At 37.1% G+C, this 23,444-nt stretch overlaps 2 protein-coding genes across 3 annotated transcripts in view; one reads left to right on the plus strand and one right to left on the minus strand.

The window, feature by feature from the left end:
- The window catches only part of SYNPO2 (synaptopodin 2), a 96,063-nt gene extending 87,750 nt beyond the window's left edge, over positions 1–8,313 (minus strand). For both annotated transcript variants that reach the window (XM_085323916.1, XM_085323915.1), the window contains exon 1: positions 8,052–8,313. In XM_085323916.1, coding sequence (XP_085180042.1) covers positions 8,052–8,156 — 105 coding nt within the window. In that variant the 5' untranslated portion in view covers positions 8,157–8,313. The remainder of the gene's footprint in view (positions 1–8,051) is intronic.
- The window catches only part of SEC24D (SEC24 homolog D, COPII component), a 137,824-nt gene that overhangs the window by 60,071 nt on the left and 54,309 nt on the right, over positions 1–23,444 (plus strand). The window lies entirely within an intron of this gene.

Raw genomic sequence — 23,444 nt, forward strand, 5'->3', positions numbered from 1 at the left:
CTAAAGAACCCAGCTTCCTAMATGGGGTCATACTTCTGAAATACACATGCATAAAGGCAAGTTTATAAAATAGTAATTCTAAAACTACAGAGTCCAGATGACATTACTCTTTTGAAGCAAGATGTTACCAGCATATTAGATGCTGCAAACTAGATGTAGAAAGGAGGTATCAAGCAAAGAAGAAACATAAAGACTTCAAAATACCTTTCTGTGAGAGTGTAAAGAAGACTTGTAGATAGAGTTTCCCTACCAAACAAGAAAGAAGTTCCTGTGCTGTGCCATAGGGCTGCAGCAGATGATAGGGAGCTCAGCATATAAGCCCATCAGCTCTGGAAAGCTTAGAGATGGTTTTTCAATGCAATTTACCTTCCACATAAGTAACAAATAAAGCAGCCACTTTGCTGTTCTTAGCACCCCACTGAGAGCWAAGTGTTGAGACATTTCAAAGGTTTTTGGCTCCCATGCTCAACATTGTACATTGGCAAGTAACCAACAAGTAGCACTTTGATTTTGGTGCTCGCTAAAGTCTTTCAATCTAACTGTGCGTTCGAGTCTCATCCTAATATCCACATTGACAGAGGATTGCAGATTCTGATGGAACAGGGCAGATGGGAAAAATTACAGAAAAGAAAAAAGAAATCCACTATATAAATTCTGTACTTTAGGTTGAAATTTTAAACTTGCAAGCTGATATCCAAGTCTTTTTTTTACTGCCGGTTTTCTTCCAGCCGGCAAACAGTGTTTGGAAGTACTGGTTGCAATCTAAATGTTATCATTTTTGTCCATAGTTAATTGCAGGCACAGAATTGTTCCTCTTAAAGTAGAAGCTATCTTTGAGTGGTATTTCATAGAGTGGTGAGCATTTAACCCATGAAATGTGGTGCCTTACAATAATTTCTACTCTAAAAAATAAATATGAAGCACACTAAGTTCTGTATTTGGAAGAATGCTCTTCTATAGTATGCATAAGTTGCTAGCTGTATCCTCTGAAACGATCTGGTACAATCCTAGAGAGTTTTGTAAACAACATTTCCTGTTGCGATATTTTATTGTGAGCTTGGCCGAAAGTCTTACTATTTAATATTCACTATAAGAATACAATGGCAGAAAATAGAAAACTATAAAATATAATGACATCACGCAGTGTTTTAAATATTTCCAGCAAAGAACCTAAACAATGAAACAAAGCTCTGTACAGAGCAGCTAATTTAATTTAGTAGGAGTACAATTTKGGGGGGGGTTAGGTTCTTTGGTTTAAATCAGTGTGAATTATACTGTTCGTTCTATCGTATTGAAAACTCTCCTAGCATGAGAATTGGAAATGTGTCTGTTAAAAACAGGCACCAGTGAATGCTTATGAATGAATATATCCAAAGCATGCTGTATTTGCCTAAATACTGTGGAAAGCATGCCAAAACCAGCTGAGTATATAGTTCTGTATCTCCAAWACAGGGTGTACAATCATGTTAGTTCAGCCTGCAGTCCTGAACGAATAGATAGGACTTCAGTTCTAAACGTTTCCATTGGCACAACAGCTAGAATGCAAAAGTCTGGAACTAGAAAACACAGAACGCAGACTTTGAGAAGTGCAAATAAACCTTTGCTGGTAAAGGTATATGAACGTTTTTTCTTCATTATTTTTCTGGCTCTAACTAGCAGTGACAGGTTTTCTTGAACAGGGTTATTTAACAGTGATYCATTTTAGTTAGATTTGGGAAACTTAATTTTTCCCTTCATTTGGCAAAATAAATTAACCTAACCTCTGTAAAGCCAATGGAATTTTTGTCATGTACTTAAATGGAGGCTGAATTAGGCTATCTGATATTCAAAATTTTATCAGTTAATAAATTGGGTCAAAGCTGGTAAAGGATTCAAAATCTTTTCCAGAAAAAAGAAAAAACACAATCTTCCAAATAATTCATTGTGCAAAAAAATAAGTAAATATGCCTCAGAAAATGAGCAAATACAGGCTATGTCAGATGGTCTGAAGAATTAATTTGAGAGTAAGARTTTGTCCAGGCTGGGAAAACAAACTATGTTTGGAAATGTATTAGCTAGTAAATTAAACCAATAGTTTTAAATACAGTCCAAGTAAGGCAAGTTGTGTTTAAAATCCTGTAGGTCAACTACAAACTTCCCTTCTCCGTTGCCAAAGTTCAGTTAGCATGTTTCAAATGTGGCTTGTTCTGTCTACATTAGTGTAAAGTTGTATTTAAATTTTGTTTAAATGTCAATTGATGCAAATAAGGAAATATCAACAGGGTCATGTTAGTTCAGTACTGAGCCTTTACATAGCATACTGCGCATCTTTATTTCAAACACACAAGTGTATACTAAGACTTTACTTGACTATGCATTAACTAGTACATTTATAGAAGCAGCCGGCACCCGAGCTCCAGCTCTGCCTTTAATGCCATCTGGATATGATCCCAAATCCAGAACCATCTCTTAACTGCGTCTCACTGGGAGGAGGATACCGCCAGGGCAGAGGCAAACAGGGGAGCAGAAACCCCTGCTGCAGTAACTGGTGATTCGTGCTCATCGGGGTGCCTTAGCGCTGGGCTGAACTAGGAGCCTGGGCACATTTACCACGTCGCAGCTAGATTGCAGTGAGCAGAATCCCTGCTTCTGCTAATCCAGTTTTTCTGCCTGGCAGTGTCAGCATGCATCAGTGGTGAAAATGTATGAGAATGACATGAACTTGAAAGAGTTTCCTTAATCCTAGCAGCAATGATGTTTTTTGTGGATGGGCCAGCTGCTAACATACCTCTGAAGACAGTGCCTTGCCTTGCCTAGCCTCAGGATCAAAAGCATAACTCTGTTCATGTGGCTTATCGCTTGTTTTTTCCTCTACCAGACTAAACATGAAAGTCACCTTGATGAAAGTGTCACTCTGCATGTGTCATGTATTTCAGATAAATGCAGGGAGAAAGTCAAAATCTGACACAGTAGATCCTATCTCTGTATACATCCAGCACTGAGTAATTGTATCTAAACATCAACTTTTTACGTCCTGTGTTCAGGTTGTTTTCAACCCTTGGAGTTTCACTTTCAGTTTCACGTTCTGTTGAATCCAAAATAGTGAAACAGACTTGAATAGAAATTGGAGAGTTTTGCTGGACAAGTGCACTAGTTTGAAATAACTTGGCAGACAGTTGTCACATGTCTTTACTAAGCCAAAGGTAAAACTACTGTCTATGCAGCAGCAGCAGCAGAAGTCTATTATGAAAATAGGCAAAATATTCACTAGGACTACAGTTCACATTAACGAGATAATGCAAAAAAATAAAGGTTTTGCATGGTGTTTTGCATATTTTGAAAAAAGCAAATGTCCATTGTGGAAAAGCAAAATTTTGGGGGTGCAAAATCACATTGGAAATCATTTTAAAATATTCTTTTTTTAATTACTTTGTTAGAGAGTAGGCATTATGATTGTAATTCTGCATTAGCAAATTAGCATGGTGAAAATTAAAGCAATAGAAATTTTACTAATTTATTTTGCTAAGAATGTAGTGTTGCTGAAAAAGTACACAAGGTCGTACTAGCACTTTATAAAAATGGCTATGTGCTTCCCTGTGTACTACATATTGTTCTGCCATTGAGGAATCTGGGAGCAATCAGGATCAATGCTCTCGTAGATATAAAATAGGATAACATGGTGCCTTTTGAAGAGATCTTTCTTGGTGGATACCTGTGTATGTACWTATAAATATATATTTATATATTACATATTGACTGAGTACTTCCAGATCTGATCTGAAATCATTAACAAGTGAGGCAGCATTCTAAATGACATTAATTTCCCCGAAGTCTCAAGCATGAAAACCTACAACATAATCAAACATAGGGATTTTTAAGAATCTGTTCATTTTTACTTTTAAGATACTGATATGGAGAAGATGATGGAGTTTCCTTTGAAATGCTTAGAGGTCTGAGTAGTGGGACTCATGATGCTTGAATAGTAGAGTTATGCGGTTTAGTTCCCAAACTTAAATTAGCAAGACTGTGACAGAAACAAACAAGTTAATTAAATATGTTCAGGAATATGCTGAACAGAATATATCTCTACTGCAACCAAATAATTTAATGGTGTTTCACTGTAGATGAATTATAAATCAAAATCATCTCTAGGGAAAGTCCATTAAATTACCTGTTRCAACAGGGATGCATCACAAAGAATATAGCTTCACTATATATAATGTAACTGATATTGTTAAGTGTTAGTAGAAACACTCATAGAAATTTATTTCAAATGCTAGTCTGCAAAATCATCCATAGTTTTGAACATACAGCTTTTATGTATTTTATAAATTAAAAATTAGAAGTAATTTTTAATACATAATATACAGAAAGAAACTATTCTTTCATGTATGTTATGGTGGCAACAGAAAAGACATCAAATGCCACTTTGCTGTTCTGTATCTTGACTTCTTAGCCTCCTAGGGTCACTGTCCTGAAATTTCAGAACCGTGCAGTGGTTTGGGAAGCATTTAAAGTGCTATCCTACAATGCAATACAATACTGATATTTTTTAGTATCTTGGTATGTACACAGGACAGTTGATTAAAAAAAATGTATTTCTTGGTCTAATACTCTTGATTGTCATTCCTTTTTCAGAACATTCATTCTGTTAGATGTCCTTCTTCAGCATAGTATGTACCTGTGACACTTTATTTAAAACATGTATTTTTTAAGGCATTGTAGTTTAGGTGAACAGTCCATAGAATGTGTAAATTCTTTTTAACTGAAAATAAGTTTTTAAGAATAATTTGTTAGTGGATATAATAAAAAATTAATTTGACTTGAGGTACAAGAGGTTTTGCAAGGGGGAAGGCTGTTAAACAGTTTGTACAGAAAATTAGTCAAATATTTTAAAAATGTTTTGAATAAGCGATAAGCGAAAGCAAAATGATATCTATGTTACTAAAAAAAGTCTCCATCTGTTGCTGTCTCAGATGAAACAAAATTATTCAAATGTCTCGAACCGAAGTTAATGGTTGTAGGRTTATTTGCCTGTGAAAACTAATTACTATTTTTTGTGCTTGTGAGAAAAAAATACCAAGATTTTTGGGAGGAAGGGATGAAGTTTGTCTCTACCTCTCTGTTAATACTTAGCATGGTAATGAAAGATGATACTTTACCCTATAGTCAAAGCTTTCATTGGTTTTAGGAGTAATTCTATTTGCATTTATTCAAGAGGTAGGCAGCAAACAATAGTTTTTTATTATGTTTTGCCCCTTTTAAAATAAATACAATTAAACAACTTTTAAAAAGCAAACATAACCTGAGAGAAGTTGCTTATGGTACTGAACAGCAATGATTTATTTTTTGCCTTAAATAGAGTATGTTTCTTCAGTCAGAAGAGTAGATAAGCAAGGAGTCTGGATTTTTGTAGACTGCTACTCTTTCCTAGATTATCTCATTTCCCTCTCTTTCGCATCCACCTCCCCATAAGACCTGTATCACAGCTAKTGCTCTGCTTACGATGGGGGCCTGGGAGCACCTCCCTCTGCAACTCCTGGGGGGCAACTGCRCTCAGGTGGTGCTCAGCAGCCATGAGAGCAGCCCCTGTGCAGCTTTCCCAGCTCCTGCGGGCTGAGACACCAAGGCCAGAAATACACACTTCTGATCAAATGCTGATTTGGAGAAAATTGGCAATGACCCACTGGTTCCATGGAGCTACATTAATATGCACCAGTGGAGAARCTGAACTTCACACATAAAAGAAGAAGAAGAATTTGGTTTTGTTTGGGAAACACAACCCTGGCTCCTTGGATCTTGGAGCCTGTAGGAAGCGTACTACGCAGTAGTTGGGTAATCTTTTATCGTTTCTTGTGTTATTAGTTTCTGTTTTCATCGATAACAAAAGAAAAGCTGAAGGCTTTGCCTCTCCCCAAGAAGGGTCACGTACACTGTAGCTGGAGCCCCCCACCTTGCCTTGCTGTGCGTGGGCCTGGCAGCGGTGGTTGACCTGGAGCCCCAAGCCCCTCAGAGGGCCTGGGCTTCCCGGGGAGGATGCTGAAGCCACCCGACAGAGTGAGCCCCGAAGAAAGCTATGGCCTGTCGACTTTTAAGTTTCAAGTTTTCAGCCAGATACCAGTGTCAGTTTTCAAATCCCACTGACCTGGACCAAATCATAAGCAYGGCCAAATAAATGATCTGGAATTTATAAACTGACCGATCTACCAGCAGTACCTCTGAATGTTTATAATACTTATTTCTGCAGACACGCATACTGTTACAAAGGATAGTCTGTCGTATTGTATTACTTAGCCTTTTGATTGATTGCATTTGCAAGGAAATAAACTCATGCTTCTTTGATATATTTTCTAAAAATAGATATGTTCTAATGGTGGATTTTCCTATTAGAGGTAAGTCACAACTATTATCATTTATCTAGTTCTCAAACTTTAAATTTTGGTGATTTTTTTTTTTTAAGATAGGTCCCAGGCTCAAGTGCCCCTGTCTAGGATGTAAATATGAAAAAAACACTGGTTTAGCTCATTTGTATCTGAAATACCAGAGCTTTTTCAGAGTCTTGTGTTCAAACTACTGTGCTTTTAGTTTTGGTTTTACATAATGAAGGCCGCTTGCCTTTCACCATTATTTATAATTTTTGAAGTTCTAGCTAGAAGTTTCACTAGATGGCAGAATTCTACTATCATCAGTGGATTTACATGCAAAGCAACAGTTGCATATCAGTTGGAAAAAAATTTAAACATGTTCAAGTTTTGCAAAATATTAAAACAATCAAAAAAATCATCACTATAAAGCAAAAATGATATATATGCTCAATAAATCACAGCTCTATTACTGAATATGATTAGTATTATGGGTTGAAAATCCTTCAAAATTTTAGTGAAAGACATTATTTTCTTGACAGAGGAACTAAAAGGATCTTTTATAAGATGAGGTGTACTTGCACATACTCTTTCTGATATTTGTGAAAAACTAACTGATCCAGTAAGTTAACTATACCTAACTAATAAGTGTACTGACTTTAAAAAGTTCAAAAAATTAAGAGCATGAATAGCTAAGTTACTGACCTAAAAGAGTATATCAAAATATTAAAAAATTAAGAAAACTGAATGTACTGGATTACCAAAATACAAAAAGGTGATCTGCAGTTCCATAGTCATTAGTCATCTTGTTTCTCTCTCTCTCTTTTTTTGGCCTAAGATACGTTTTAATCTTTAGATCTCAAGCTAACAAGGCAGAATTAATTGTATGGTCATCAGTCCCAGTGCTGCTTCAGCCAGTGGTAATGTGCTGATTCCAGAGCATTTGTGCCCCTTGTCTAGGGAGACAGAGGCAGCTCCATACAGTTACATAAGCCTTAATAACCCTGACAAATCTTCAGTGTTGAAATGGAATGAGCTCTGGTTTTTAGCAAAACTACTTTTTGAAAGTTTTGTTTTTGTAATTTGGGGTTACCAGTGCTTGAGGGATGTGTTTTTTATGCATTTGAAACTTCTACTTCTGTTTTGTTTTCATTTTATATACAGAGATAATCTATGAAGTGTTCAGTAACTTTCAGTGTTGTTCATGAAATACAAGAGGGAATGTTTGGTATCTATTAAAGCTGTTCTTAAGACCGGATAACTTTCCAAAAACAGAGATAACTCAGTGTAATGATTTCCAGGATTCCCAAAATAGTAAGAGCATTTTCTCATGATAAACTGTATTTATTTTATGCCTAGATTATAAAAAGTATGACAAATAGATGAAAACCAGCATTTCCTAATATGAGATTCAGTTTTATAATATGCTGCATGCCTTCAAAAACGCAGTGCAAATCAAATAGGAGCTGAAAGGCACATACCACCTCAGAAGTTTCAAACCTTTTACGTTCAAGAAAATATTTGAAATACTTGAAATATATCAAAAAGTTATCATTCCTTTTTATTAACCACAAACAATCAGTACCTGTAGAAGCTCTGCAAAACACATTAGCAAATTCAGACAAGCATCACAGTCAGATTCTTTAGACAGACTACTGTCTTCTCTCCTTGTCACAAAACACTGAAAACATCTTTCTGTCATGATCCTACCTTGGCGATTTGCAAAGGCTGCTTTTGCTCCTTGCCACCTTGCAATCTAAAGCCCCAAGGCGCCCCTCCACTCATAGCAATGCAGATATAATCCCCTGTGCCCATTTTCGTGCTGCAGTTAGGCAGTGTTCATACGCAGAAGAAGATGGAAAGTTGCCTCGCAGCTGTTCAGCGAGCTTGAGACTTGTCTGCCAGGCAGAGCTGGAGACCCAGAGCACCACACTGTTGCTGCTGCTGCRGACTGCGCTGACTAATGTAGTCATTCACGAGAATGGAAGAGCTCTCACGGATGAAAGGCACAGCCCACTCTGTCGTCAGACTCGTACGCTCAGCCCATCTTCGCAGTCAAGTAAGTAACGCTGAGGAAGCGCACACAAAAACTCAGCTGTGGGGCAGAAAGGGCCATATTTAAACATGGGGCTCTTGTGGCAGTTAAATCAAAACAACAGCAAGAAGTACTGTAAATCTCCTAGTGATGATTTAAGACATAAGTTTGCTTTAGTAAGTGATGCCAGACATTTTAAACTCTAATTTCCCTGTTGCACTCATACTCCAAACAAARAAGAAAGTAGAATCTCAAGTGAAACATCTTGCACATCACCTGAATAAATGATACACTTGGATTGAAAGCTACATTTAGGGTTTTCCTGTCTACCCCATATGCACTTTTTTGCAGAATGTATATATACCCCTCTGCCTAAAAGCTTTGTAATTTTTTAATTTCCTGATCCTGGTATTGCTTATTTTACTGGCTCTCTGTGGCTCCAGTGTAATTTATAGTGCRCTACTATCTAGCAATGGCCCAAAGGATTCTTGGATTCTAGTAACACCTGCTCTTATGCATATTGTTGCCTTTCCCACCAGGGGAGAGAAGGGGATTAATGAAATGAGGTAGCAATTTGATGTACTGATGCTATCAACAGATGATTTGAATTTGTATCACCAAAGGAGAATTTCATTGTAAGCCTGAGAAAAAAAATGATTCAGTAGGAAATTAATTAACTGGGAAATTCAAATCCTGGGTTCAGTTATGTTCTTTGTTGTTGACTTTGGGTAATGTAGACAAACAGGTGAGTTCTTGTTTAAAAGGTTGCTGTCCTTTAGAAAGGGATGAATATTGTCCTAGCTGAGTGTTGATAACAGACAASATGAGTGCTCATGGTCTGCCTCAGCACAAAGTCAGTTAGCTTGGCTCAAATCATGCTGCATTTCCAAWGAAGCTGATTTGAAGGGAGGGTGTTCAGCAGATAGGCAGAAACATCTTTAACTGCTGTATTMGTTTTGGAAGCAAATGTCTCTTGGTTAGATGCTCAGTTTTTGCTAGGGGCCAACCTCAGATCCACACAGCCTGAATTCCACCCAGGTCCCTGTACATAGTGTTTGCAGGTGGCTGATTCTATGTCTTCAGAGATGTCAGGAAAAGAGGAAATACTTGGCACTTAGGCTAGGAGAATGTGTAACTAAGTACCTAGTAACCCAGGCTTGTGTCTCTGTCAATTCAATGTCCATAGAGCGATGCTTCCCCRTGTTACAGCAATGTTCTTTAAAGACCGTTAGGCAAAATACCGGAGTAGAGACAGAATCTTCTGTTAGACTGAAACATTACAGCTGGAAAAAGGAGACAGCCTTTTAGGCACTTGAGCCCTTTATCTGGCCTCTAAAGGCACTAARGTAGCCCAAAAAGTATTCAAAYACCACTTYCTCCAAGCTCAAGAGTGGTGCATCCCTATGAGTAAGAAGTGCAGCAAAAGGGGCAGGAGACCTGCATGGSTGAGCAAGGAGCTCTTGGCCAAATTCAGACAGAAGAAGAAAATACACAGAATGTGGAAGAGGGGACAGGCTGCTTGGGAGAATTATAGGAATGCAGTCAGAGTATGTAGGGRTACGGTGAGGAAGGCTAAGGCCCAGTTGGAATTGAGTCTGGCAAGGGATGTTAAGGACAACAGGAAGGGCTTCTTCAAATACATCAGCAGCAAGAGGAGGACTAGGGAAAATGTGGGCCTAATGTTGCCCTGAGCAACATCTTGCCTTAGACAAAATTCTCTCCCTTTTGCTTCTTAAAGAAAAATTTTTATACATATTTTTATGCCAATAAAAATCCATAGCATATAGCTGCAAAAAAATGCCCTATGAAATGCTGGTAAATACAAAAATAAATATGTTTTTTCAAAGTAAATTTCATAATGCATCAGCCTTTCAAATATTATAAGTTTATGACTAAATTTGTGCATTTAATTATTGCTAGGGTGTTCAGAGCTTGTATTTAGGTTTTCTTATATCATTTTAGTAAAAGGAATAATCAGATCTTATCTCTGCTTCTGAACTTCTGCATATGGTTTTACAGAAGATAAGTTAAAGGGTACCATAATTACACGTATCTGCATTTGGCTGGTCACATATTTGATGGGAGTTTRTGATCCTTTACCTGTAAAAGAGACTGTGTAAAATGCTAAAGTGGAACAACCTCCTTTTGTCTTCACTTATCAGGGCAGAGGGAGATATGAAGGAATCAGAACACCAGGAGCTGTATGATTTTATTCTATGCTGTATATGAACTGCTTCCATATAGCTGTTGAAGTGTCAGTAGTTGCTGTTACTTAAAGCTAATTCCCCCACCATCTATGTAAGTTCTTTTAGGCAACAGAGCAAAGAGATACACTTTAAATTTGATTTTATCATAGCAAAAGACAAGATAAAGTTGGAATTATTCAGAAAGTRAAACATTAGAGAAACTTATTAGCAAAAGTTAATGTTTTTTACAGCATTGTGTGCTTGTTTTTGGATTCTTAAAACTGATTAGTGTTGTTTAATGCTCTGCTGGATTCTCATTTTTGAAATCTATGTGATGCTTAATTTTAACAGAGACAAGAAGAAATGAATTTGTTCTAGTCAGTGTGTTGAGGTTTATTATAGCAACAATTCCAAATAAACTGCTTTTTTTTCTCTCTCTTTAACAGAGAATTAGTAGCTTGTTCCTCAGTAAAGAAAACATTTGAAGTCTGTAACTAACTATTCCCATGATGGAGAGGCCTAAAGCTTCTTTTTTCCTTATCTCTTAAAAAATAATGCTCGATAGGCATTAACAACTCCCATTTACCATATATGACTTTCTTAAATGCTTATGCTTCAGCATGTCTTGCTTTTTATTACTAGTCTTATCTTATTTTACATTCTCTGCATCCTTTGGGATTTTTAAATGCTGGTCAGAAAGTATGATAAAAAGTATATGATAAAAGCTGAGTCATTCATGTTTTTTTTGTCATTTCGGTCTCTGTTTTAGCATGAATATTTGCATAAATGTTGAGATAATTTTTGAAGGCAACCAAAAAATTTAAAGATAGCAGCAGCCACATCCATTTAACCATTCCCACCATCTCCATCACTTTCACTAAAGCCAAATGATTCAAGTTTAGGCAACAACCGATAAAATTTTTGTCACAAAAATTAATTTTATAAACTTGGCAAATGACATACACCAGACYTCATGCAGTACTGATATTTGTTTTTCCTCCCCCCTCCCCCAAATAAAGGCAAAGCTTTGGCTTGGATCTGATCTGGTATGATGCGCTCTGTATGAAAAAAAATCCCTTGTCAGATTGCAACTGCTCATTTGCTTTTAAGAAGTGTGAATCGGAAAATTTAGCATGTTAGCTTGAATATGCTGTGATAACCTAAGAGTAGCCATACTTAGAGCAAAGTGAGACCACCTAGCCTCTCTCTTTGATAGGAGATGAAAAATAGGTGCTTAGGAAAGAAAATAAGAACATGGAAAATATACAATACTTTCCCTAAGTGGCCTCCAGCAGCTGCCACTCAAAGACTTCCTCAATTCCTGGGTATTTTGTAACACTCAGTGAATTTCTTATCCATGAAGTTTTCCAGTCTCCTCTTGAGCCACATAATTTTCTATATCTATAGCTCATTGCAGGAAGTCATCCCTAACTATAATGGAACATGAAGAATCGTCTCTTCTTATTTGAATCCAGATCATGCAGTCTCAGTTGATGTCCTTTGCTTCTTGGATCAGAGGAAACTGAACAAGCGATTCATAGCCATGCTCTTCTAGGCCACTTATTTTATAGACCTTTGTTATATCCCCCTCACTCATCTGTTTTCAAGAGAGAAGAGGACTAGACTAACTGGTCATTCCTTATGCAGGAGCTACCTCATACCAGTTGCCTTTCTCTAGATCCTCTATATTTTTCCTACGTTCTTTTTGAGACAGTGGCTAGAACAKGGCAGCGTTCATAATGTGGACAAAATTAGGATTTATGCAATAACGTGATATTCTCTATTTTGTTTTCTAACTGCTCACCCTAGCATTGCTAACATCTGATTTGCTTTTTCAGCTGATGCTAAGCTGATGTTTTCATGGAACCATCTCCTAAAATCCCAAGATCTTGCCTGATGATAGTCAGTTGAAAGCTCATTTTTTTATATGTGAGGTTTCCTTCCCCCCCCCCCCCCCCATGTGCTTCACTTTATATTTATAAGCTGTCTTATGGTATAGCTGCTTAGTTTTCTCAAAAGCCTTTGGTGAGGGAATTTGTTGAAAGCCTTTTGTAAATCCAAGGTCAGTCAGATCACCCTTATCTACAAAGTTTTTTCATCCCTTCAAAGGACTGCTTTAGGTTTGTGAGGCAGGACTTCCCTTTATGAAGGCCATTTTAACTCTTCCCAGATAAGTCATATTTATCCAGGTGTCTGCTATTTCTTATTATAGTTTCTGTCTATTTGTTTGGTATAGATATCAGGTTTACAGGCATGTTGCTTTCTGAATCTCTCTTGGATTGCCTTTTTTTTTTTATGGCACTCTGTAGTCTCAGGTAACAAGGCAGTTTTAAATAAGAGATGGCTATTTCAGTCTTGAATTCCTTTAAAGCTCTTGGGTGAATACTGTGTGGTCRTCTTGTTTTGCTTGCCTCATCTACAGTCACTTGTCTGTATAGTTTCTTTTCGTATTATAGCACCCATTTGTGATCCTGAACAGTTTTACTCTCAGAAGATTTATCTAAAATCAAGTAGTTCTGTAGTAGAAGACATTTAAAAAATGCCAGAAGAAGCAAGACATGTCCATATTTCATTAAGCAATAAAAGAACAGTGGCTGTTTAACCCGTGGTTTCCTCCAGTAGAATCCTAGGTCTGAGGCTTCTTTACAAATGCAAAAGCATTCAGCCCATTTCTTAGTAAAGAGGAAAGGAAAGAGAGAGAAGATATCACAGTTTCTAATKTATGGGTGGCACTTTGCTGTAAATACCTAGATGGTACATTTTCTCCTTTTTATGCATTTCATTTTCTTTCTCTGATATTTTTCGTATAAAATCAAGATCAGCTAATTCTCTAAAAATGGCTATTTTTAGCAGCTTTCTAGTAGATTCTAACTATATCCACTATAAACAATTTAAGAAATCACATAATTTATTGCAGGATATGGTTTTAGACAAATGGGAGAATCAACATGGAAAAAACCCAAATTGGTACTTTTTCATTTTGTTTGTTTAATAATTACAATGAAAAAGCACTTGCAAACATATAACTAGTTAAACAGAACAAAAGATAAAATCACAGCTGTGTCACTTAAGAAAATACGAAATACAGTCTCTTCTAATACATACCTTCAGATTAGAACAAATAAATAAAAAGTGACTTCTGCAAGCTAAGAATAATATAAGGTTACCTAGCCTACGTTATTGTCCTAAATTATTGCTCAGTAACATTCCTTGTTTAGTAGTACAACTTAATACAGTTGTATAAAGTAAAAGCAAATTTTGAATGGAGAGCTAAATGCCGTTTTCTCCGAACCTTATCTAAGTAGAAAAATACATTTCTGCTTAATTTTTGTTCTCTTGACTTTAGAAGCAACAAAAAACAGAACCACATGGAAAGGATTTCATTTTCAGAAAAAGGTATAAAGTAACAGACAAAKTGAAATATGTTGATGGAACACTCAAATGCTCGGCTCCAGCTAACATTCATTAAAGCTGATTGCTTTTCATTTTTTTCCCATKCAATTTCTCTTGTCCTACAACAGAAATTAATACAATCCAGATGTTTTGATTGCASGAGGAACTTAGCAGCGTACTCCAAACTAGAGGGGGATTCCTAACRGAAAGTACACACGCATAGTGATGAGGGTGTTGTAAAACACTAATACAGACTTCTTTGTGAGGAGAAAAGAGGACAAAAATGCAACAGTTTTTTCAGAGTGACCTGAGTACCTTGAAGGCCAAACTAGAAAGTGCTGCCCACACTGATAAGAGATGTAAGTAGTGTTTCTTACCAGTGAAAGTAAAGGCTTCAGATTCAAAACCCTGATGAGGGTTATTGTGTGATAGGTAAGATACCAGTTATGAATTTTWTAAGTATTCCTGCTTCAGTCTTTTCTTCTTCAGGAATGCCAGATGAAGTATAGTGGAAGAAGTAGAGAAATGTCCTGTAAAAAACAGCTTTCTTRGAAACAAAACACATTTAATGATGTTTTAGAACTTGAAGCAATTCTTTCTCCAAGCTGAAATASACAGCTGCAAGCCTATAGTCTTCCAAGTGTAAGTAAGTGGCACTGAAGAATAATTCTTGGACAAGCTTCTCTTTAAGGGGGAAGTAATTTGTTGTTGCTTTGCTAGAAACAAGTTACTTTCACCTCCATACCAGCTCAGTGAGGTTTAACAATGTTTTAGATGTTAAGGAAGGGTCAAAACTTTACTTATTTATCTCCCCCACCTCTCTGTTTCCTCTCCCAAATGAGTAATAGTAACTCGAGTCACAAGCAAAACTTTATTAATGCAAGTAGCCCATGTAGAGGAATAAGGACAATGTTCCTCTTAATGGTAAACTAGCAATAATCCCTCTTATGCCTCTCATTATTAAGTTAAAGTACCTCTGAGAGACCTGAGCCGGTTGCATACGCAGTTAATATAGATATTGTTAGTCAACAGGTGTGTTTTAGTTATAGRTCACACTGCCATCAGCTATATATGGTCCTCTAAGAAGGCAAGACTGARTCAGCTGAGTTCAGCTGGAAATGGAAAGTTTGCCATGCCATCACCAGAAGGGTATTTCTCAGCAGTTACATTAGTGTGTCTCATCCTACATCCTTGCAGTTGCTTTATCATTGTGGTTTTAAGAACTGTTGTGAGAAAACAGCAAAAGAAGAGATTTGGTCCTTCACAACACAGAAACTAAGTTAGTAGGCTTGAGCATTACTATTGATGACACAATAAAAAGCAATTGATATAGAAAGGTATCTACTGAAACTCTACATGCTGCCACAATTCACCATGCCAGTATGTAGCTTAGTGAAGATATGCTCTCTAAGGATATGTCCAGGTGGAACAGGTCACGGATCCTCTGTACCAAACACCTGTCACCATTAAATACAGTGATTAAAAAGATATGGATAGGTCAAGTAAAGAGCCAGGAGTTTGGAGAACAGAGCTCTAATGTCTCTTTGGTCTTTGTCCTACTCAGTCTAGAAGCAGTTCCAGATACCAGGAAATATTTTCAAAGAGACAGATTTTTTTTTTCTGTATTCTCAAGGCTATTGAGAAGGCTTTTGAATTTCCAGGTGTGCACACCATGCCCCAGCAGCACACTGCAATAGGAGCTAGACTTGCTCCCTTCCTTTTTCCTACCCCTTTGTATTGGTAGCCACTTTGGAAGTGTAGGTGATCCTGATGCAGGTAAGATGCCTTGTGAAAGGGACCAGTTAGCTGTGTGAAAAGACATGGATTTCAGAATAACTCAGAAGAATCAATGTGCAAAATAGCTACAAAAGCTCCCAGAGTTTTTGTTGTGAGGACAAAGTAAAACTCATTTACTACAAGATTTGTGAATGTGGACAAATTTTCTTCAATGTTGGAATAACCATTTGTTTTTTGTTAAACTTGAAGTAAGGGCTGGAATTCATATTTTCATGTGTCACTCCACTGCTGTTTTTACTTATCACTTGGATTTAGCAAGCAGAAATTGATTTTCTCTCAGGATTTGGAAGACTTTTAGGTGTTTATCTCCATCTCATTTTGACTCCCAAAAGATAAGATGGTTACATTTTGGTTTCTTTTGGGGGTGGGGGAAGGAATTCCCTAAAAGTCTCTAAAGAGAAAAGAAAAATATTTCTTTATTTCTGTGGTATTTTTCCCCTTTTTGGCAGGACAGGGTCTCACAAGATTCCTCTTAATAGAGCCTTCAGAGATCAAAGCTATATTTTCTGTGCAAAAGCTTGGATCGTGAACTGAACAAGTATGTAAGTAGGTGTTCTATGTTTATCTTAATTCCTCACTTGTGCCATAATAATTCACCCTACACTTTGAATTATCATTTAAAAGTGGAGGTTAATTAATACAAGACCTTTTATCTATTTATTTGTCTTGGGCAGTCAGCTTTTATGATTTCCCTCTTCCTATTGAAAGAACCCAGTGCAAACTTTTCATGCCTACCTAATTGACTAAACAAATATACCATGCTTAACTTTGTTCTGATGTACTACAGTGGCATAAATCCAGAGTAACCATATCATACTCAGTTAGAGAACTCAAGATTTTAAACATAGTTTAGTGAAGAATTAGACCAAAGTGATGGCTTAACATGGACTTGGAGATTGAAGAGATCTTGAAGATTTAACAGTCTGGTGAATATTCACCTACATCAAATTTCATATAATCTTTTAAATTTTGTTTCATGTCAGCTAGCATAAAAGTGATTAATTCCTTTTGACTAGTTGCTTTTAAGAAGTACAATGACTGATTACATGCATGGCTGTGATCCAGCATAAAAATGAACTATTTTTGCATTGCAATTTGAAGCAGGCATTGTTTTTCACTTGAAAGGCTCATATGATTGAATTTATCAGTATTGAAAACAAGAAAGCTAGAAGCAGAGGAAGAATTGTGTTATAATATAGCATGGGTCTCAGGAACCTTGGCTTCAGTTTGTACACTTGCAAATTCACATTTAACTTTTGATCTGGGTCTGTAAAATGGGAGAAATGGCCACTCCTCAGTGTAACCCAGAAATTAGCTTAAACTTTTCAAATAGTTAGTGCTTAGTTTGATAGTTTGTATCCTTTTGTACGCTGTTAGATCTTTCCTCTATACTACAAGTTAAGCTGTAAGCTTCGTAGAACAGTTCCTACCACTTCACAAATACTGTACGTTGTTCAGTGTTTGCCCCGCTGGGTCTTTGATGTTGGTGGYTAGAGCTACAACATCTAGCAAGAGGACAGTGCATAAATGTTGTTACAGCATCAGGTTATGTCTGCATAAGGCTAACATTTCCCTCTGTCTGCATCTTGATGGTTCTGTTTGGATTCTGACCAAAGAAACCATAACAATGAAAATGATATACCAATGACCTCCCTGCATGAAACCTTACCCCACATGTGAATAACTGCAAGAGATTAAAAAGCACTCCAAAATGCCCTCATGGACTGGCTATATGAACAAGAATTCCAACTCTCTGTTTTGATTACTAATTCCTTTCCAAATGGAGCAGATTATATTAGAAAAGTCTTCCCTCCAAAAACACCTTGATGTTTAACCCCTGCTGATCCTATGTACTTCCCTGTTGCGCTGTATCTTCTTGCCAAGAACCAGTTTACACTTCTCAGTTCCTTCTGTCTTTGGCACAGGCTTCTGCTCTTAGGTGATAATCTACCGCATGGCTGGTTTTGGCATGGATTTCTAGACAACTGCCACTGTCTGCAATCCTGAACAAGAGGTTTTTGTGCATCCACAGAGCAAATCTAGTCTGTGTGCTTTGAGCTTAAGCGTGCTGTAAAATTTCGGTCCTTCCCTTTGTCATTTTGATGCTTGCGGCACCTTCTCTCCATTCATTGCTTCTATCATTCAGATAAAATGATGGATTATTTGATCCAATTCTGATTTGCTTTGACTTAATTCTGATTTTTWTTTTTTTTTTGGTGATGGGGAGGGATACAGTTAGTTGATATTAGAGGTATCTAAATAATGCAAAACCAGTGTTTTGAAAAATAAATATTCTTGCAACTAATACTGGTAATTTTACAAATAACAGAGAGCAACTTGCATTATTGCTGTGTAAAACTTTGCCATTTTTGYATGCTCGGGTACAGTATTCAGTATTTTTTCCTCCCATATTAACAGTGGTGGAAAGCAGAAGCACAGTGAATGTCAGCATGAGGAGACACAGAAGTATTTGCATCTGAAGTGACTTTCATAGTGATTTTTTAAAGTTGTTTTTCTTATACAATGAATTCATTCAACAGTTATGAATATCCCTCAATGTGAACAAGTAGAAACCAACTTACCCTGCTAGTGGTATCAACTAGTCTGGGAAAGGAAACAGTATCACATGAGTTACAGTAGGCTATCAAATATATGGAGAAATATGACTAATAAGAATAAGAATATACTTATAGTGTGTTCAGTGGTCACTACCAGTGGCTGAAATCGTACTGAGCTATTAACAAAACAAATGGAAAAAATGGACTTTGTAAATTCACCTCATGTTTTCCAATGAGAAGACAGTAAATTAATCAAATAGCTAGTGTGCTATGAAAAGTTTGCCTGCTTCTTACTCAGATATGGAGTTCCAGCCTTTTTTTTGTTTTTTTTTTTCCTTAAATTATGATAGTACACTTGTTCGAGTACTTCTATATGGCAAGGTTCTACTAACACATCATGAGTATTACACGTGATCAAGAAACTCAGTGAAAGCAAAACTACCTCAGATGCCTTTGAATATAAACTTGATATATAATTGAAATATATATTTAAGAAATTCCACATATATGGCAAGCAAAAAAAAATGTTTGCCTAACATTCTGCTGTCCTTTTGCGTTCATAATAATGTTCATTTACAGTTCTTCTCTAAGGGTTCTTCTCCTTAAGAACTGGAAGGTTTTACAGTGCTAAGTTGATTTGAAAAAGAGAATTGAAATTCCTTGAAAYGTCACAGCAGTTTTCTCAGAATATTGAATCTACCTCTTGTAAATTTTCCTATTCAGCTTGCCAGAATGCTGATTTCATTAGAAAACCAAAATAGCAACAGCCAGTGAGCATAAGGAGAGGAGCCTTGCCGTTTTCAGATACTGAAAAATATAGAGGATTGAATTGGCCAGAAAGTCCTGTTTAAAGAAAGCAGTCATTGTCAGTTTTCTRAGGCATTTTCACTTTCATAACATTTGATTTGATGAGACGTGGATTCTAGAGCATTTTGTAATTATTTCTGTTTTACTGAATTTCAGGGAAAGAAAGTGGCTCTAGCTAAGAAATGCCAAGCTAAAAAGAAATCAGGTATGCTATTCACAAGACCCAGAGAGTGTCCTAGGCAAATAATAGCATTAAATACTGTTTCAACTGCACACTTTCTTTCTTCTGTAAATGTACATTTCTATTTTGCAAATATGCCATTAGACTTCCCCAATACTCTTCAGATAGGCAAGGAACCTTCTCTGTGGCAGTTTATTTTTGGCGTCCAGGGAAGTCGGGGACTGTAAAGGTAACAGGTCTAGCATTGTGGGTTTACCAGTTGTCAGTGATGTTTAAACTTAGTTAGCATGTGGTCTTGCAAAAATGGTGAGGAATTAACTCTTCCTTGACTGTGGCCCCAAGCCTGAGCTGAAACAGACCTGACTATAGCTGAATAGGTACAGTAGGAAGTTAACACCAGTTATTTAAGAGAAAAAATATATAGCAGTGTATACTCAGCAGGAGTTCAATATTACTGTATTATTTCCCCTGAGCTAACAGCAACTATGTTGGGATAATACTCTGAAAACCCTTTCCTATCTTTTTTTTTTCTTTTTCTTCTTTTTTTTTTTCTCTTTTTTTTTTTTAACAGGGCAGTGCTTAAGGGGTGTACTCTACTAGTATGTTCTAATTGCCGTTGAGATTATTTAACCAAAATATCAGTATTCACTTCTGCTGTAATCATATTTGTTTCTAGTGGCTTTAGTGCTTTGTATTAGAAATGCAAATGCATGAGTCACAACACTGATGAATGTGTTTCATCTTACATTGGAGAGTGCCATTTCTTGAAATACCACATTTTTAATCTGACCTCACAGTCACGTTTTTTCACAGAAGCGTAATCTCTTCTATATATGGTTGCTTCTGTTAAAAAAAAAATGGTTTTGCTTCCATTTTAAACAAAGGGTTTTTTGTAAATATTCATTTTCATTTTGCTTTTAAAATGCTTTAAACTGTAAACTGTTCTCCATAGATCTTAATTATAACAGTAGACAAAACATTAATGAGAGCTCAGTGATTATATGTAAGCACGACAAAAAAAAAAAGAAATTTTTTATATAAACAGCTTTTAGGACCCTTTTGATCTTGTACAAAAGCAAACCTGTTACGTCTACAGAAGATATATATGAAATTAAGAAGCCAATATCAATAGAAAAGCCTTTTAAGATATAGAATATTTGGAGTTCTGTGAACCGCTCCCCACATCTTTCCCTATAGAATGGCTTAAAATGTACTTTGATATAAGACGATCATATAGTGCTGAACTTATCTACAAATACTTATCGAAGCTTAAAGTTAACACAATTAATGTCAACTATTAAAAAAGCTGCAGTAGAGCTAACATCATGAGAAATACCTGTCTGTATCACAACTGCATCATAGCGCTCTGATTCTTACTGGCAACTTGTGCTAAAGCCATATTTTAAGGACATCTGCTAAAAGGAAAGATTAGATGAGGGCTTAGGTTTCCCTAAATTGCTCATTGTCTTAATGCAGTGTACTATGACTTACAGATATGGAGTTCTGCACACTTGGCCTATCAGGAGCCTTTATAGAGCCCCAATAGTAATTTCAGGGAACAGATCAAATCCAAATGATTACAATCATTGGAAAAATAATTGAATGTTGATCTCTCAAAGATTTGAGCTATAGGCTTTACAGCAACAGTAAGAGGTTCTGTAATCAGAAGTCTCCCAACTTGATGGGAGGCTGTTTTGCTTCAGAACTAACAGAGAAGTTTCTAATGAGAACTTAAGTAATGACATTTAAGAGACAGAAATTTTGCTATCTTTTAATCTAGATAAAAAGCATACAGATTTAGATGAATTCCTCTATTTACTTCACCAGTACTACCTCCAAATTAGGTTTTAAAYGTATGTAATCACATTAGTCTTCAGCTGCATTACACAGGTACAATTTTAGGATAAACTGATTGCTAAGGAATGTAATTTAACCTACAAGATCTTCATTACTGATGATGATAAACAAGAAAAAAGTCTGAGTTCAGATCTTATGATCAAAATGTGAATACGTTTTCATAGTGACACCAGTTTAGTAACCCTGCAATGTCATTTTATGAAATTAATTTCCAGACCAGAAATGCACTTAAATCTTGAATGATGTTTCCACATTTTTGAAATTGAAGAACTCAAAATTACTTCTACTGTTTACAGCTGGAAACCATAAATATTACTTGTAGCTTCAAAATATCAATACTGTACTGTGCTGGGTGCCTTCTGTCTCAGTGTTGCATGCTGAAAGACAACAGATGTTTAGCTGCTTCCCACAGGAAAGATGCATCTTGATCCATTTCCAAAGTGGGCCTAAAACTGGGGAAGAATTGACAGTGGCATAGCTTCTCTTTGCTCTCTTTTGCTGATCTCATCTTTCAGTTTCACTAGAACTGATTTCAGAGAGGGAGAAATTGAGYAGGAAGGAAGTGCAGGGTTCTGTGCTGAATTAGCCACAGCTGGTTACTGTTAATAGCTGCAAGCTAGACACAACTGGACTGGTGGGACAAGAGACTGGCCTGTCTCCTCAGCAAAATATGGAATGTCCACACTCAAAATAGCAGTTTTTCTCCGCGTGGCTTGCAGATCTGTGACAATTACTTGACTTTTCAGAAGAATTTTTCATAACCAAAGGTAATTGTATGTGTTCTGTACAACTAGCCAAAGAGAGAGGGACAACAGGTACATCTGAAACTGCAATACACCTGTGACAAAAGATATGTTTTATGTCTGCTCATGAAAGGGTCACTGATATGCTGCCATAAAAAAGACACACAACTTAACTGATACTTGTCACCCGTGAACTAAATTTTTCATTCTAATTAGAGAGATGTGTGAGATTTGCAAAGTTTTGGCAAATTTTCTCTGACAAATCCAGCAGTRATGGTTCCAGTAATGTGTAAAGAATGACTGCTGCTGATAGCAGTCATTCCTGCCCACTTTGTGTTGCTGAGATTTCTTGCAAGTGTAAGAAAGTTCTTTCATGCAAGTGAGGCCCCCTGSGTACCATCATTTTGACATATATTTTAAATGTATTGTGGGTTTTTTTGAAGAATTATTTTTTACAGTAATGCATGTTTTGACAGGGTTTTCTGATGTCTGTTACTGAGATTTAGCTTCATTTACAAATCATGTAGGTGTTTATTAGTGTTCCTCTTAAAAGCTTTAATAAGGTTGCAGATCAAGCACTCAAAGCCTAAGAAAGGATATGGAGCCTGGATTCTGGATACATTTGAGTTATGAAACTGTCTTTAATCGACTATTGACTTCTGGGTTTTTTTCCTTTTTTTCCCCCCCTCACCTTAACTCCAGGTCAATGATTGTTTGGTTTTGGACTGGGAAGCACAGTCACTTTACCGATAGGTCTTTCTCGTGTTACTACGTTTCCATTTTGTTAATTAGAACAAGATTGACTGTATCGTGTAACCAAGGTAGTATCTGTACATGTACTTGAACAGTAACTAAAACTGGAGTAGGCAAACAAGTGAAGTATCTGCATTGTATGTCACACTTTTTAATTTTGCCATCTGAGTATCTAAAAATATACATTGCCACAGATGCCTTTTAAAGCATATATAAGAAAAAGTGTATTTTTAGGACTTTTATGTTTAAAGAGGAATTTCAGTACTTTTTTTTTTTTTTTTTTTTTAACAGAAGGAAAAAATGTATCAATGTTAACACTTGTAAGCTGTATGTACCCTGTGTATGGGTCTCCAGTCTATCATCAAGTTACTTTTTTACACTTCTCTTGGTAAGCCAGCTAGATCCAACTACTTGAGTCCTGCACTGGGTAGGTCTTGTAGGTCTTTTCCGAGGTTCTTCTAGTTTATGAATTTCCTTTGGAAAACCTGATCCCTGCTTTTGGCCCCGTCAGCGTGGCTGGTGCACAGCGACCGCGTGGCTTCTCGCCTTCCTGCTGGGCTCTGTGTCTAACCGCAGGCTCCGCGGGTGCCTTCATCCCCGGGGCCTCTGCGCAGCACCAAGCACTCGGCCTGTCCTCGGGTGCGCCGCCCACCGCGCGGCTTTCCCCAGGCACCCGAAAGCCATGCCCGCTTTTCGGGTGAAAGCGGAGGGCGGCAGGACGCGGGGAGCCGTGCCCCCGCCCGCTGCCTGCCGCCCGCAGCGACGGGGAGCCGCGGCCGCCCGGGCCGGCTCC

Source organism: Rhea americana, unplaced genomic scaffold (genome assembly GCF_003343005.1).
Source record: "Rhea americana isolate MKP2758 unplaced genomic scaffold, rheAme1 scaffold_89, whole genome shotgun sequence".
Taxonomy (NCBI): Eukaryota; Metazoa; Chordata; class Aves; order Rheiformes; family Rheidae; genus Rhea; species Rhea americana.